The following is a 15,553-nucleotide window of genomic DNA, read 5'->3' as shown; positions in this document are numbered from 1 at the left end:
GAAATTTCAGTACAAGGTCTTGTTATGGGGAATGCTTCATAAAGACACATTCATTAAATTTAACTGCATGCTAATGCATTTGATTAATGAGAAGAGCCTCTATTAATTAGCTGGGCATTTTCTGATGACTTTTTTCAGCAAGATGTGGGGGGGGAACATTTACAAGGTATGGGTGGTTGTAATACTCTCTTACTTAAATTTTAGCTTTCTTGACTCAAGAAGCGAAATGATGAGGGCATGTCAGCCGTACATCCACTGACTTGATAAATAAATCCTGGCATGTTAGTTTGGTTTGACCTGTATATCCAGTATTGATTTTCTTACATGTGACCTATGAAGGGGAAAGAGTGTTTGTGTTTCTTTATGATGTGGTAATGCAAGGCTGAAAACAAAGTGGTTTTTTCCTGCTTGCCTTTCCCATGGGAAATATGAGGTCTGTCGAACTTGTTCCTGCTGGAGGATGATAATGACGGGAGAACGAGGCGATTACAGCATCAAAAGCAATTGGAGTCTGAACAGTTGGGAAGAGAAATAGCATTTTAGGCTGATGGTTTAATATGCTGGGGACCAGAGCTTGTCCCTGTTGGGGCTGGTTTTGCAATGCAGAGTAGCTGGAGAGCTGGCAGCTGGGATACCTGGGCCTGGAGGAAAGCTGGAGCTGGCAGGATTGGGGAGGCGAGGCTTGGCTGGCCGGGAATTCCTTTGTGTGCCAGCACCCCAGGGTCCATGGGGAGCCCAGGGATGGCAGGCAGCGGGGTAGCATTGCCCCACATCACGGGGGAGAAGCAGGCACTGGCAGGCAGGGGGGACCGAGTGGCAAGCGGCAACGTGTGCTCAAGTATTTCTTTTCCTTCCCCCAGAATGCCATGGTGTCTGTCAAGGAGCTGTGCGGGCTGCCGCCCATCGCGAGCCTGAAGCAGTGCATCCTGACCCTCTCCTCGCGGCTCGTGAGCAGTGACAATGCACCCTCCGTTACCCTTTGCATGAAGGACGCGTTTCCTTACCTAGAGCCTCTGGGGACCATGCCCGACGTGCAGAAAAAGGTCGTGGCGGCGTACGACTTGGTAGGTGCTTATCACTGCTACCTCTGCCTTTCCTCACCGTCGTGAACATGGCAGGCGATGCTCCCTGGCTTTTATGCACCCAAGTGTTTCAGTTAAATGAATGAAGCTCTTCAAATTACTTAAGCTATGCAGAATTGTCCTTTAATCACCAAAATCGCCACACTGGGCTTTTTGTCGTTTTTTGGGGGTTTTTTGTTTTTTAAATAGGGTTGTGGCTAGCACAGGTTGGCACTTGAGAGGAACTTTGTTTACAAAAATAGCAGCAATTCAGCATGTACTGGCGGCTGTGAGTCGTTGTCCTTGAGAAGTGGCAAGATTTGTGCGCTGCCCTTTGCTTGCCTCCCCGCAGCAGAGGGCAAGGCCATTAGACAGGGAGCTGCAGCATGGGAGTTCCCGGGCAAAGCTGAGCCGTCCCCTTCCCAAGGCCTTTCAGCAGCACTGTTAAGTAGCGCCTGTGTCCCTGCCAAACCAAGTCAGTGTTGCTCTTAGGAAGCACATTGCAAAGTTGGAAGGGAAGTTTTAAAACACCCATTTTTTCCAATGAGGAAGGAGAGGCCAGTATGGTACGGGATTCTTACGAAAATGTAGATAGATGAGCTAAAGTCATTCCAGGTGAATGCTGCCGCTCAGCCTCGTATGACGTATGTCACTGCTGTGGGTGACTGAGCAACAGCTGTGTGTGACTTCCAGCAGCAGAAGTTGCTGTCACTTTGTGCCTCTCTGCCCCATCCTTAGTAGATGGTCTGCAGCAACGGATAGCAAGCCGCAGAGTTTTGCAAAGCCTGACTTAAATATTACACAGTGGCAACCAGACTAAATCACGATGCATGTTCAGTGCACGGCAGTTATTTCTGCAGCTTATGTTTGTAAGGAATAAAAAGGTAAATAACTTTGGGGGTATCGAATTGCTTCCAGAGACCCTGAAGTGTTGTGAAGAGTGATCGCAGCTTTGACCACCTATTCAATGTGCCAAATGCTCGCCTCCTTTCCGTCTCATTTTTTGCTCTTATTACACGCTTTTCAGGAGAAAATCAGCTTGGGGAGAAGAGGGAGGTACTGATGTTGATTAAAAGAGAAATACTAAAAATACTCTGAAATAACCCTTCCAGAGCAGTTTATATTACTTGAAGGTGCTTAAGTTGTAGTAATAAAATACCAGCTGTAACAATACCAGAACAAGGATTTGTAAATCTAGTTGATAGCCATATTTTAGATTGGACTTTTTTTGGATAGATTTGTTACGTGGTGTGATGTCTGTCTGAAAGAGCAAATACCACATAAATAAGAGATTCTTCTGTCTTTGGAGGCCTGCTTAATGGAGTTTTACCAAAATGAATGTGTCACCTCTTATCTTTGTAATTATATACTGAAGAGTACACATGGGACGTTTCAAGGCCTCCTTGTGCTTTGGAAACAGTTTTTCAATTTAAATAGGTGAAAGGCTTCTTTCAGATGCAGACAAAACCACTTGTATTACTGTTTTAAATAATGTTTGCTCTCACATTTGTCTCTGATGGAGGAAGATGTACCTCGAGTGTGAAGAGACAGTGCAAGGAGTTTAAAATCAGAGGGCTGAGAAAGAGAAGGGAATTCTTCCATGCCTATGTAAGGGTTGATTTGAGATCTGGTTAATGAGAACATGGTACTTTAAATTATCTTGCCTGCTTTGTCTGGCTGGGACTGCCTCTTACTTTGCTAAAACTATTTGCTTCTGAAAAAGCAAAAGCCAGATTTAATAAATGTTTTTGCTACATTTTGGATATTTGCCTTTTGAGGCAATGCCAGCAGCAGAATATTGAAATCTATTTAGCCTTTTCTGTGTTTAAAAAAAATGAACTGTCTTTATCAATCTTGATATTTGAAAATACAGTGTGGGGAGGGGTTTGCAGTTTTAACGTTGAGAAAGGGCTGTTCCTTGCTATGGTGTTTGTAGTGACTTGGTATAATCCAGGGTGTGTTTCTTTTTAACATAAGTTTTTTCTCTTTTTTCCCCCTTTTTTTTTTTGTGCAAATGGCAGCACAAGGAGGTGTTGGTGGAAAGCAATATAAAATATTTTTGCTTTTTATTTATTTACTTATTTATATTCAAGATATACCACAGTTCAGCCTCTTAAGTTGTTGATAAATATGGCTTCAGGGAACTGGATCCACAAGTGCTTGCTGCATGTCTTTAATTCCCCAGAAACGTCTCTTCACTTCAAAGCACTTTTTGGGTGAATAGGCCTGAGAGCAATTTTAAATGCTAAAATAAAAGCTGTTGATGCTGGCCTCTCTCTTGTATGAATGGGCTGTACTTCTTAATTCCTTTTTCAGTAGAAAGGAAAAAAGTCTGGCCCTATATCTCTATAAGCTGTGATTGTAGGTCTGCCTCACTCGCTGGGCTCCACAGGTAGCACAGGTAGTGTGAGTGCTGGGCAAACCCTTCCTCACCACCTCTGAAAACACCACGTATTTCACATTCCTTAAAAAGTCTGCTTTGAAAATAATCTCTGATAAAAACAGCCCTAATGTGTTGAATATTTTCCCCCTACTGGAAATTGCCAGCTGAACTCACCTTCCCCCCCGCCCCCAAGGAAAGTATAAACTCTGCCCGTGTGTTTAATGGGGCATAGACAGCACTGACAGTCCAGGCAAATGGACGTGCAAATGCTCGGAGACCTGCCACGATGATCTGGAAAACAATTAACTGTCTGTTCCCTCCTGCTCAGCCTTTGTCAGCAGGCGTGACAGACAAAGACCAGTTTGTGCAGTTTGTTTGTTTTTTCCTGGGCAATTAATTTTACCATCGTGTTCCGCATTAAATATTTTCTTTCGAGAGAGGCCTTATTAGAATAAAATTTAATATGCTTTGTTTAAGGAACCGGAATGATTTTTCAAGGCTCTATTTTTTTTTTTTTAATGGTCACATTGCAGTGGTTTAGTGGAACTCGACTGTTGCCATGTCTCGTGGAGGAAGAGGCTTCATTGATGATACTGGGTTGTATGGGAGTTTCTGCAGAGGAGAGCAGAGAACGGGATTTGCTGAAAACAAGAAAATAAGGTGGACTGTTGACAATACACAGAAAACATTTTTGAAAAGTATGTCAACTACCAGAAATACAGTTTAGAAGGGTTTATTCCAACTTACAGCTTTGTTTCCATACATAGACTATGATGAATGGATTCTGGTAATGTTGTCATTGATTCCCACACATACATCCTAGGATAGCGTAGTGTGTCACTTACAGAGCTGTTCTTCAGACCTTTCCTTTCCCATGAAGGAGGACTCTCCCTCTCCCCCTCCGCCTCTATGGTCCCCGTCGTCGGTGGCCGGGCATGGGAAGATGCTCGCTCAGGTGGGCAACACGCGCAGTGCGCCTTATAACCTGTCAAATTGATGCCGGTGTTCATTGATCACACCTAAAAAAAGGAGATATTCAATGTGAAGAGAAGAGATAGGGCCCAGCTGGGCCTGACAGATGGTTGAATTATTCACTGCAAACAGTTTTCCTGTGAAGTGTTAGGATTTTTTTTGGTTGAGAATTGGTCGGAAACAGATTGTGGTTTCTCTGTCTGCACGATATATTCATGTGCTGATGCAAGCGTGCATGAACTCAGGGACACTTGTGCGCTTCGCTTTTCAGTTATTGGTTCAGCATTATTTTTCCTCCAAGATCAAATGATTGAATCATTTGCCAATCAAAAGCAATAAACAAGTGATTATAAATGTTCTTGGTTTTACTCAATCTCCTGGCTCATGTGCATACAGAAATTTTTCTAGAAAAATAAAAGCAGCTCCTCAAGTATCTTTACATGTTTTCAAATCATGAACAACAAAAAGTGTAAAAAAGGTTGGACAGAGAAACTATTTGTTGTATAAACTCATGTTGACATTAACGTTTTTCTCTGTATTCAAGCCTCTTTACTGGAACTGATCTTGTTATTTTGGAGCAGACAGGTAAGGAAGGACAGTCTGTAGGTACTGCTGAGAGATGGCAAGTTAGTTAAAAATGTCTCAGCCAACACGGAGATGGATTGGGGATTTTTGAGAAGAAAAGTAGTATCTGTGACGCAGCTGGGGAGTAAGTCGATGTATTTAATGGCAGTGTTTTTGTTGACACAGGTATTGGTCCCTGCACGCTAGCCCAAGTCTGCTGAGGTATGTGCCGAGAGGAACTGCTCTTTGCCTGCTGTTCTTTCAGATTCAGTCATTTTGCATTTCTGTCTTGATGCAGGCGTGACAGCTCTTTATTCCCAAGGAGAAAGTCCATTTTCCCAGCTTATGTCAATGCAAAATGACTAAATAGATTTTTGTGAGCTTTGCCACTGAAATTCATATTTCAGCTGGGACAGAGTCATCCCCAAAGGAACGTTTTTCACAATTCTCTGAGCAGCTGAAGACAAGGGATATTGCAGAGCAGAGCATCCACTGCCAAGGAAGTGTCATAATGCACTCATGTCAAACACAGTCCAGTACATGGACATTGTCTTGAATTTGTATCTGTCTTAAAGAGTTTCCGTCCAAAATTGGACTTAGATTGGGAAAGAAATTATTCTTTTTCTTTCTCCTCTTCTTATAATTCTCTCATTTACCCACCACTCTCGCAGTTTCTCTCTGATAGCCATATCCCTTAGTCCCATCTAAAATAGGACCTGAAAACCATCAGATCAGAACTTTTCTTACAAAATGAAGTTCCAGGTGGGTACTTTAATTACTCTGTTTTAGCATAAGCATATTGAAAGCTGACCCCTTCCCCTGTTCCTCCACTGCTCCTTTTTTATAGAGGACTGGTCTTCATGCAGCAGATCACACCCTGCAACACTCTGACACCATATTTCCCCAGAAATATTTGTAAGCAAAAACATGAAATTGGAATTTAAGGTGAATTTTTTTCAGTTCCTTCTGCAGTTTGTGTCAATAAGGTATTTCAGATGTTTCCAGCTGCTGTAACCATCCCTGATAACTGTTCCTCTTATTGGGCTGTTGCAGGAAAAGGCTCCGATATAGAAACCTGGCTTGGAGCATATTGGGACAGAGACAAGGCGGACTGGTGGCCAGCGTTCCTTCCCACGTCTGGGCACCACATGCACATCCTCCCTTTTTACAAGGCTTACTGGCACACGATTGATTGCCTGTCTGTTTCTTGTCCCAAATGTCTGCAAGAAATGCTCAATGCTAAAGAGGGAATCCTGTTCAAATTTTCGTGAGCTCAATTTGCGCTTCCGCTGTTTTTCTAAATTGGTTGGTTGGGGTTTTTTTAGCAATAGAGGCGCGATATGGTACTCCTTACCCAGGCAAAACTCTTCGTTGTCAATGAAAGGCATAGGAGATTGGGACAACGGCCATGAGGAGACACCTGAGAGAAAGCTGCTTTTTAGTTTGATGTTCAGTCAGTTTCTGTTCTAAACTTTGGAATATTTATGAGAGGATTCTTTGAACTGTCCCTTTTGTATCATTTATCTTCCCACCAGGAGCAGTGCTTTAATTTGCCACCAGGAGTTTTTCCTGTCTTTTTTTGTCTTTTTTGGTGAGACTCTGCTGTGTTAATTTCCTCTCCCCTTTTCAGTTTGTAGAATAGTTTGTAATGAAAAGAAGAAATTGCTCTCTAGCACAGGAGATCATTAAAGTAAAAAGAAATAACATTTTTTGTTCAGTTTGTACTGATCCTATGATTAAACTGCCTTTAGTACAGACAAGAAATAAGCCTGTTAATTTCTTCTGAGTAAAAATATGATGCCCTCAGTGTTAAGATATTTTAAATTTCACTTAAAATTTATTTATCTTTGTAATTAATACTTAACAGAAGTGACAAAATAAATCATCGTTCTTTCTGCGAAGCAGTGGGATTTTAAATTCGATATTGCATGCTATATTTGGACACTTAAGTGAGACAGGTCAGTTATATTTTCAGCCTGTAGTCTGTTCCACTTTCTGGGTCTCATATACCGGACAAGAGGGAGCTCGCGGGTTTGTGCCAGCTCTTGCTTCCTATGCTTGTGTGAGAAACCAGCATGATTGTAACAGGGTGTTTCAGGTGGATTGAGACGAATCGAGTTTAGGCTTCTTGCCTTCAACATTTCATATTTAAATTAAAGGAGCTATTTTGTGGGAAAAACCCTAACTTATGCAGATAAGGTTTTGTATTCCTCATTCCCATTAGTTTATTAAACGTGACATGTACTTCTGGGACTTGTGCCATGTGCATCTTTTGTCAGACTGAACAACCCCTTATTCACTTCTTGTTGTGAGAGCATTTCTGGCACTGCAACCTCTCCAGGAGGGTTAGCACCTCCAGGACTCGCAAAAATCTTTGTGTCCCTGCTCCCATGGAAACGTGGCAGGGGTCTCCGATGGGAAGAGCGGGGACGTCCTTTGTTCCCGCAGAGCTCTGCACCGCTGCAGCTGCTGAGCGAGCGAGAAGAGACCCCACGCCCTCCCTGCAGGTCCCGGCCCTCGGGATGCAGAGCCCGGTACTGAAATTAGCAGGATCCCAAATGTTGTCAAGGTGTGTGGTAGTTTCTCCCATTCATCCTTCTTCCTTTCTGCTTACTCTGATAGGTATACACTGTTCGTCAGCAAGGTAGCTTTTTAAGTCCCTGTACCAGAATCAGGTTTTGTGTAGTTTTACTCCTATTTTTGTCTGTTTTTTCCCCCTGTAGTTATATTAAACACATCTCTCAGTAAAGTTTATCATCATCTTTCTGACATGGGGAAATGCAAGTTGTCCTGAGCAATCCTGCCAGCTTCAGCAGCTGCTAAAAGTTTCCTCACTGACTCCAAGTGGACCCGGATACCAGCATCCATCCTCTAAAGGTTGCTTTTTAGTATATGTTGCTTGGAGGTTAATCCCTTGAAGCTCAGCGTTCAGGAGTTAACACTCTGATGGAGCACGAGTTTCCTAAGGGAGTAGGACGTCTCTCGCTTTTTGAGAGGCACTCACGGAAGCGAGTTGCTGTGGTGGAGCTGACGTTAAACAGCAGCCTGATGGGCTGCAGGCAGATGGTGGGACTTACACAACTGCCCAAGAGCGCTGCTCAGCGCGCGTCTGAGCAGAGTAAAGGTGGATGGAAATTCATGCTGCAAAAGCTCACTCTTCTCATTTGAGACAGGTTGGTGGATTTTGAAACATTCTTGGCAAAACTGGGTTTGAAAATCTCAGGCTATATCGTGTGATTTATGGGGTTACCTTCTCAGCAGAAAATCTCACAGCCCTCCATGTTGTGTTTAGGACTTCTGGTTCTTGTCTTGGCACCGCGAGAAGTAGGTGACATCCCCAAGCAGGGTTTCAGATGTGATGCCAGCTGGAAAAGCAGGGAACCATTCAGACTCTGAGACGGTGGACCCATTTCAGAACCAGTGTCAAAAAAGAAAAAGGGTATCTAGATGCCATGACACAGGACTGTGAGCGGGAGCTGTTGATGAGCAGAGCCACCATAGCAAAGTCTCCCAGGGCAGAAGGACAGGACCAAGCAGAGGTGTCTATGGCCAGTATGCTGCGGCCGGGAACTCTGCCAAAACTTCTGCCTGCTGTCCTGTGGCCAGTGTGAAAGGATGTGCGGGATGCCAGTTTGTAGCTGAGGCTCTCACCTGCTTTTACCTGCATTAGATTGAATACTGACAAATTATTAACATTAATTCCAATAAACAGTTACTAGTAACTTAGCTTTTTAGGTGACCTTTACAATGTTTACTTAGTAAATATCCCCCAAGGTGCTGCCTTGTGTGTAAATGGGTTTTCAGATTAGTTTGGCTATTTTTTGAGGGTTGTATGAGTTCTGTTGCCAGGATTTGCACAGAATCCTTTCAAGAGCATCTACTGTGATGTGCTTCTTGTGCTTGCCTGTTATACTCTTACCAGCGTGAATCAGTCTCTGGTTCTTCAAAGTGAACACCCAGGCTTTGTCCTTGCACTAGCCCGTTGTTGCAGTCTTTTACCGCAGCATTAGGAAGCGTTGTGTCTGCTGAAACTGCACACGCAGAGTCTGGCCTGTCATGTAGAGATACCAGGTCCTGCACATTGTGTTATCACAAGTGGTGAAGACACCATAGGCCGGCCAACATCATATATTGTGTATATCATATATCGTGTATATCATATATCATATATATATATCATAGTTGGCCCAGGGGGGATGCCAGGTGGTGCACTAAGGGCATCCCCTAACCCCAGTCACTGAGCTGAGGAACTCTGAACCACTCTCAGGATTTGTCGTGGGACAAAAGCTGCTTAATTTTGTCAAGATTACTGCCGAGCAGGAAGACAGGAACAGGTTAAATTCTGCTATATGATCGTTTTTAATTGTTTGTTCTTGCTGAGCTGAGAGCAGTGAGACTTTGATGTCAGCATCAAAGGAGCGGAGGGCTGCTCTCCCTACTCTGCAGTAAGGGAAAATTGACATCCTATTGCCACTTTTCTCTTAAAAAATGAATGTAATACCTTCGTCTCTGAGAATCCTAAAACAGGCATGCCAGAAACTCCTGGGAGTGGGTCCAAGTAGTTGGAGGAAGATATGGTCAAAGTTAGATTACCAAATTGCATGATTCTCAGGCTTGCTTTTTTTGTGCGTGGTAGAATAATTTCCTATAGCCACATATATATATATATGTATGTATATGCATATATATATATATATATATTAAAAAAACACTCTTACAGGTCAAGTTCTGCTTTAGAGATCTGGCCACAGGAGAGTCAGCCGCTTTGGATATACTGTCCCAGCTTAGATGCATCGACCTCGCTGGGCAAAACCTTGCTGCTGGGTAGGAGGTACAGGCACAGGCCCACGGGGGGCCAAGCCCAGGGCGATGGGTGCACGGGGTGCAGCAGCGCCTGGCTGGACCGGGCAGTGCAGGCACTGGCTCACGGGCCCCGTGTCTGCATGTGCAAGAGATGCGCGTTTGGCCTCTGGATGCCTCTGTAGTGAATTGCGTTTTTTTTTTTCAGGATTCTCACTCTCTTTACTGCTCAGACTAACTTCACCATTAATAGTTGGCAGCCGAAACGGCTCCTTCAGCGCAAAATGACTATGTGCTGTGGTACAGAAAAGCCAGAGGGTGGGTAGAAATTGTCATTTCTTTCTCGATGACAAGTGAAACTATCAAAGAGGAAAAAATCAACATGATGCACGAACAAGCATAATAAGAATGAAAGGCAAAGGATACTATTGAAAGTAATTTCAATCTCAGGCATATCCAGTGGGCATGTTCTGTTAAAAAACAAATTTGCACTCTGTAGATGTATCAGGCTTTTTTCTCTCTGCCCATGAAGCTGCGTAATGGATTTTGTTTTTCTCATGTTCTTATTTATGTCAAAGCAAAGGCATAGGTATTTTTATTAAATGCAGCCTGTCTTAATAGGTTTAATTAGAAATGAAGATGGCATGAGGAGCAAAATTTGGATCCGAATTTCTCCAGAATTTGGAAGTTCGTGTGTGACAAGTGGAAGCATCTCTCCTCCCTTGTATCTAATTAAAACAATAAGACATGCTAATTTGCAAGTGTTAATTTAATACCGTTATACTGTCTTCCACTAAAATCATTGAAACCTACTGGTTGTGTTTTCATATTTAGTGTCTTTGAAAGTAGGAAGGCTTTTAGCAGTTGTAGCATTTTGGCAAAGCTTTCAGATGACGGCTTCTGTAATTTCAGGATGTAACATTAGGCAGTATTCAGTGTGCTTCATTTTTAATTGGCACTGCTCTCATGCTGCTTGGATTTGATTGGGGTTTGTGGTGTACATCCCGGGAGAGTGAGATTATTCTCAGGCATAGTTTGTTATACAGCATGTTCTTGCCTTCTGTAACAGATGCATGTGCCACCTTTTGCAATTTCACAGAGTATAGCATTGGAACAATTTGCTTGCTTGCCTGGGCTTCTGAAGGGTTTTGGAAGGTTTGTTACCACCAAACGAGGATAGCATTTGCAAGAAGGAAGGGTCTTGTCACGTAGTGGACACTTCATGTGTTTGCTGTTAATGGGCTACTTTAGGAAGGTGTATAAACATGGATATCTCTTGAAACTTGTGAGTAGGCTTGTTGAAACTGCCTGCCTTTTTTGTTTTTGTTTTTGTTTCTTTTTTCTTTTAAACTTCAACAGAAATGCTGAGGATAGGGTAGGATTTGGATCTGAATTTCTCCAAAGAAGTTTCTCAAGAAATACTGTAGCTGTCTGAAGCGCTCTAGTGCATCAAGTTCAGCACAGGCTTAAGTACCTCTTGAAATCAGCGCTATTCATGACTTGGTAACATTTTTGATAACCACTTATGTCAAGGACTATACTTATTTCTCCTTTTGTTTCAAGAAAAGTACTAATTAGAAAGGGCTCAGTTTCACGTAAAATGAATTTTGGTTGTCTGCTAACTCTGCCTTCTTCTGAAATCACTTCTGTTTCCTTCACGTTATTTGCAGTGGTGTCTCACTGATGTAAAACAGCTGTTCTTTAACTTCTGGAGCAAAACATTTTCTGAGCAACTGTCACTTAGCTTGGTACAGATCTGGGAGCCCTGACATGAAGGAATGATCCAATCTTTATAGTGTTGCTTGCAGAGCAGAACTCTTTTTAAGTTTGAACCTTTGTACTTTTCTGCGGACTAGATGTTGCAGAAAACCCTAGTAATGCTGCTTTTTTCCGCTTATTTTCTGACAGATGATTCAAGAGAGCAGGGTTCTCATCGAGACGGCAGACATCACTCACGACAAGATAGTTCAGTGCCAGAAAGCAGGTAATCCTTTTTTATTGTGCAGTTCTGGATGGGAGAGGGGAAACGATGTGCCATAATTTACTTACAGTTTGTGACTAATGCAGCATCTTTCACCTGGTGTTTAACTGAGCATCCTGGTCTTTCCCTGGCAGACTTCACCCTGCTGAAGGCTCATCCTCTGGTAGGAAAGCAGGCGTGGGATCAGGGAAAAATTCTCAGCTTTCACCTTAAAAGCTATTTCTCCATCTGCTCTACAGCTCTGAAATGCCTGACAGCATTTAAATTAGTCAAATGAACTAGAAAGCCATTCAGTTAAAAAGAGGGAGTGAGAAGGTGTGCTGCCTTTACTGAGCTCCATTCTCTACTGCAATCATTCCCTTAAACACAGAGGAGGCAAGAGGTTTTGAAACCCACAGGACCAAGCTCTGTTGCCTACCTTTACTTTTGCTGATTAGGTTTGTTTTAGACCTTGGAAACTTATGCTAATATAGTTCCATTGTATCACAGTGAATCTGTGGCTATGCATTATGTACATCAGATATATGGGCGCAAACCACTATAAGCAGGCTTCAAGTAGGTCATATGTTGCTGGTGCATTTAGTCCATTTAGTGCATTTAGGTAGTGGGTGTCTTTACCTGAACTAGGGCTCTGTCTCATGTGCACCAGTAGAAGGGGAAGAGGTGGTTTCACAAGTGGGCACCCACGTGCTGTCTGCTCTGCTGCAGGTTCACACTCCTTTTCCAGGATGGTAGAAATCACCAAAGTGTCTGTGATTCACAGTTCAGCTTATTCAGGCAAACCCCTCTTCATCTCTTGTTCAGGATAGCAGGCTAGACTCTGAACTGGGATATGTCTCTTGTAGTTTCCACTGATACACAAGAATAAGCCTTGCTACAGAGCTAAGAGTCCACGTTTGGCGGAGGTAATCCTCTACAACTAAATCCATCAGCTTTCATGTATCAGAAACCATGCTGAATAAATACACCCAGTGTATTTCTATTAGGGGTTTACACTGCAGAAATTAAATCTGTTTTCAGTTCGTTTAATTGTACAGCTGCACCTTTCTAACCTGTAGCAAGCCTTGAAGGTCAGTAATGCAAACACTTGCTACTGCATTTAATTTGTGTTCTTGGGCATAGTCTTCTTGGGACCACAACAGTCATAAATACTGTTGTTTCTGATAGCATTTTTGGATTTGGCAAGTGACGCAGGCTACAGCCATTTGCTTCTATAAATCTAAATAATGAAGGAAACTGATGTTTTGTAGTAAATCCTTTAATTCATCTTTTTAATTAGAGGAAATTTGGAAACTGTTTCAACAATCGCATTTAACTGATTTTTACATGGTGCAAGAGCAGTGTGGAACCTAGTCCTTGCTCTTTGAAATTCAGAGCTCTGGAGCCATGCTGGTGCTGTGGTAGCAAAGGGAGGAGAGGCAAGCAGCTATGTCTTGCTGGATTTCATGGGCCTCATCTTGTGTCATGCCTTGGCTTCTGTGTATCTGCATAAGCAGCATAAATGTCCTCAGCCCAAAGCCTTCATCAATGCAGAGGGTTTAGGAATGGGACAGTGACAGGAAAATGCAGCAGCGGCAGTCTTTCTAGATGGTATAATTTAAGAGCAATACTTTGCACTAAATTATGCAGGCCCTCAGCAGCATCAGGCAGCATTCTGCCCGCCCTGCTCTATGCACAGAGAGAAGAACCTGCGACACTTGCCTGGGCACTGGCATCTTTGTGAGCAGAGGGCTGGAGATGTGTGCAGAGAACACGATGCAGGACCATGCCACCACGCTGATGTCCAGACTTTCATGCAGTTCCCCTGTCCTTCCTTCCCCCAGCAGAGAGATTAATTTCTCAAGATTGTTCTCTTTGCTGCTGTATCTACTTGTATTTTCCTTTGTTTTGCTTTGTTAGCCTTAAAATATCATTTCTGATTGAGAAGAAGGCTGCAGAGGTCTGAAGGGCTCTTCTGAAGCCTCAGGATTTAGACAGAGGAAAGGAGTAGGGGAGAGAGGATCCCTCACCACGCTCAATTGCCAATTAGTTTCTTGCAAATGTTATCCAGGCAAATTGTTAAATAAGATTTCCAAAGTGGCAAGATGAAGCACTCAAAATTAAGAGGTGTCAGAAGTACAATTGCCTGTGACATTGTCTTTCACCCCACCCTAGTTCTGCCTGCTTTGAACATTTGTTCCCACCAGACCTCTGCTTCACAGCACACCCTGTTTTGGTCCGGGCTCCCTGTGCCACGGGGTCCTGCCCACTCCCTCAGATGACTTCTCAGGTGGCTGGTTTTGCTGTTTTTTTTTCATGGGCAGTCTCAGCCCTGGTCAGCAGTAGCTTGGAGGACCGAACTGCTAAATGTTTTCATTGGTGCTCCTAACAAATGTTCGTGGCTCCCTCTCTCCAGGGCAGCAATGTCTCCAAGTTACAGGTGGGGAAGTGAGGTCCAGAGGGAAAAATGCCTAAAAGTGTGCTGCATAAAGGCAGGGCTGTCCAAGTGGAGCTGAGCAGCATTAGCCTTCATACTTTTTTGGAGGACAAAGCGAGTCATTTGAAGGTTTTCTTTTACTTACTGAAGTGAAAAGATTTGTAAGTCAGTTGGCACGAGGCACGCCTGCAGGGGAATCTTGCTTGGGGTGCAATTATTTAGACTGATTTCCAAAGGACATGCTGCAGGAGCTCTGTTACCCTAGACAAAACTTGTGAGTGGGCGAAGTTTTGGAAAATAAACAGTAGAGAAATCTTGCATTGTGTGGGGATGAACTGCCTCAGTGTTACTGAGTTCCTGGAGTCAGTGCAATGCGAGAGGAAGCCTGTTGTTAGTCTTCCAGGAGTGCTTTGGGCAAGCTACACCAAGTGCAAGCCTGCCTTGGGCTGTCAGAGGACCGACTCCTTCAGCAACCTGCTAAACAGCCGTCTGCGTCTACTCTGTGCAGGTGTTCTCTCGTCGGGCATTTCTTTGATGTCATTTCAATGAAGCTCGAATTTGCAAGTGACGTTTGCCTTAAAATGTTAGGGGAGGGAAAGCTATGAAACAACTAGAGATGGAACTTGGTTTGTTCAGCCAGGATAGGCTTCAGGCGTTTTGGAGTGATTGAGTGCCAATTTGGCCTTTGTAAGGTACAAATAAAGGGAACACAAACAGCTCTCTCTCCATTTTGTCTCTTAATCCTCACCAGACTCAGAGAAATGTTTGCATACACTGTGAAAATCTTGTGGAATTGGTGGGCTAATTGGACTCGTTCAGGTTTTTAATCTGCTCCCAGATTTCCTGAATTCTAGTATCCAGCAACAGACTTGCAGACATTTGCTGCAGAAACTAGCAATGAAATGTAACAATTCCCAGGGCTGTGGTTGGAAGTCTCAGTTCTCTAGGCTGCAGGAATAGCAATCCTGTGATTAGCGCTATGCATTTCTGACATAATTTATCATCGTGAAGTACAAGGGCTTTTCTGTATGACTGTGATTAAGATTAATGAGGAGCTGTGCATTTGAGTCTGTATTTGCTGTGCTGAACAGGTATCTCCCACGTCTGTCAGACTGCCTTCCAAGGTACAAAATCATCTATTCAAGGAGAGTGACAAGCGCTTGCCTTTTGTCGCAACATTGCCAGCAATGCAGCCTGCAAGCAGAAGCGCTGGAGGAGTGTTTGTGCGGGGACCAGGCACGTGCCTGTGTGGGACCCCAGCACTGGAAAGGAGAGTTACATGCAAAGTGGAAGCACAACAGCAAGATTGCACATGACCCTTTTATTCTGGAAGATGCTCTCCAGGATGGGGTCGTAACAGGGAAGGGGGAGAAATA

The 15,553-nt window shown here is 43.5% G+C and overlaps 1 protein-coding gene across 1 annotated transcript in view; it reads left to right on the top strand.

The window, feature by feature from the left end:
- PLCL1 (phospholipase C like 1 (inactive)) overlaps positions 1-15,553 on the top strand; it is a 209,374-nt gene that overhangs the window by 168,704 nt on the left and 25,117 nt on the right. The window contains exons 3-4 of the mRNA XM_075153593.1: positions 861-1,064; positions 11,689-11,764. Coding sequence (XP_075009694.1) covers positions 861-1,064; positions 11,689-11,764 — 280 coding nt within the window. The remainder of the gene's footprint in view (positions 1-860; positions 1,065-11,688; positions 11,765-15,553) is intronic.

This window comes from Calonectris borealis, chromosome 6 (genome assembly GCF_964195595.1).
Source record: "Calonectris borealis chromosome 6, bCalBor7.hap1.2, whole genome shotgun sequence".
Taxonomy (NCBI): Eukaryota; Metazoa; Chordata; class Aves; order Procellariiformes; family Procellariidae; genus Calonectris; species Calonectris borealis.
This window is presented reverse-complemented; position numbering and strand designations above follow the sequence as displayed.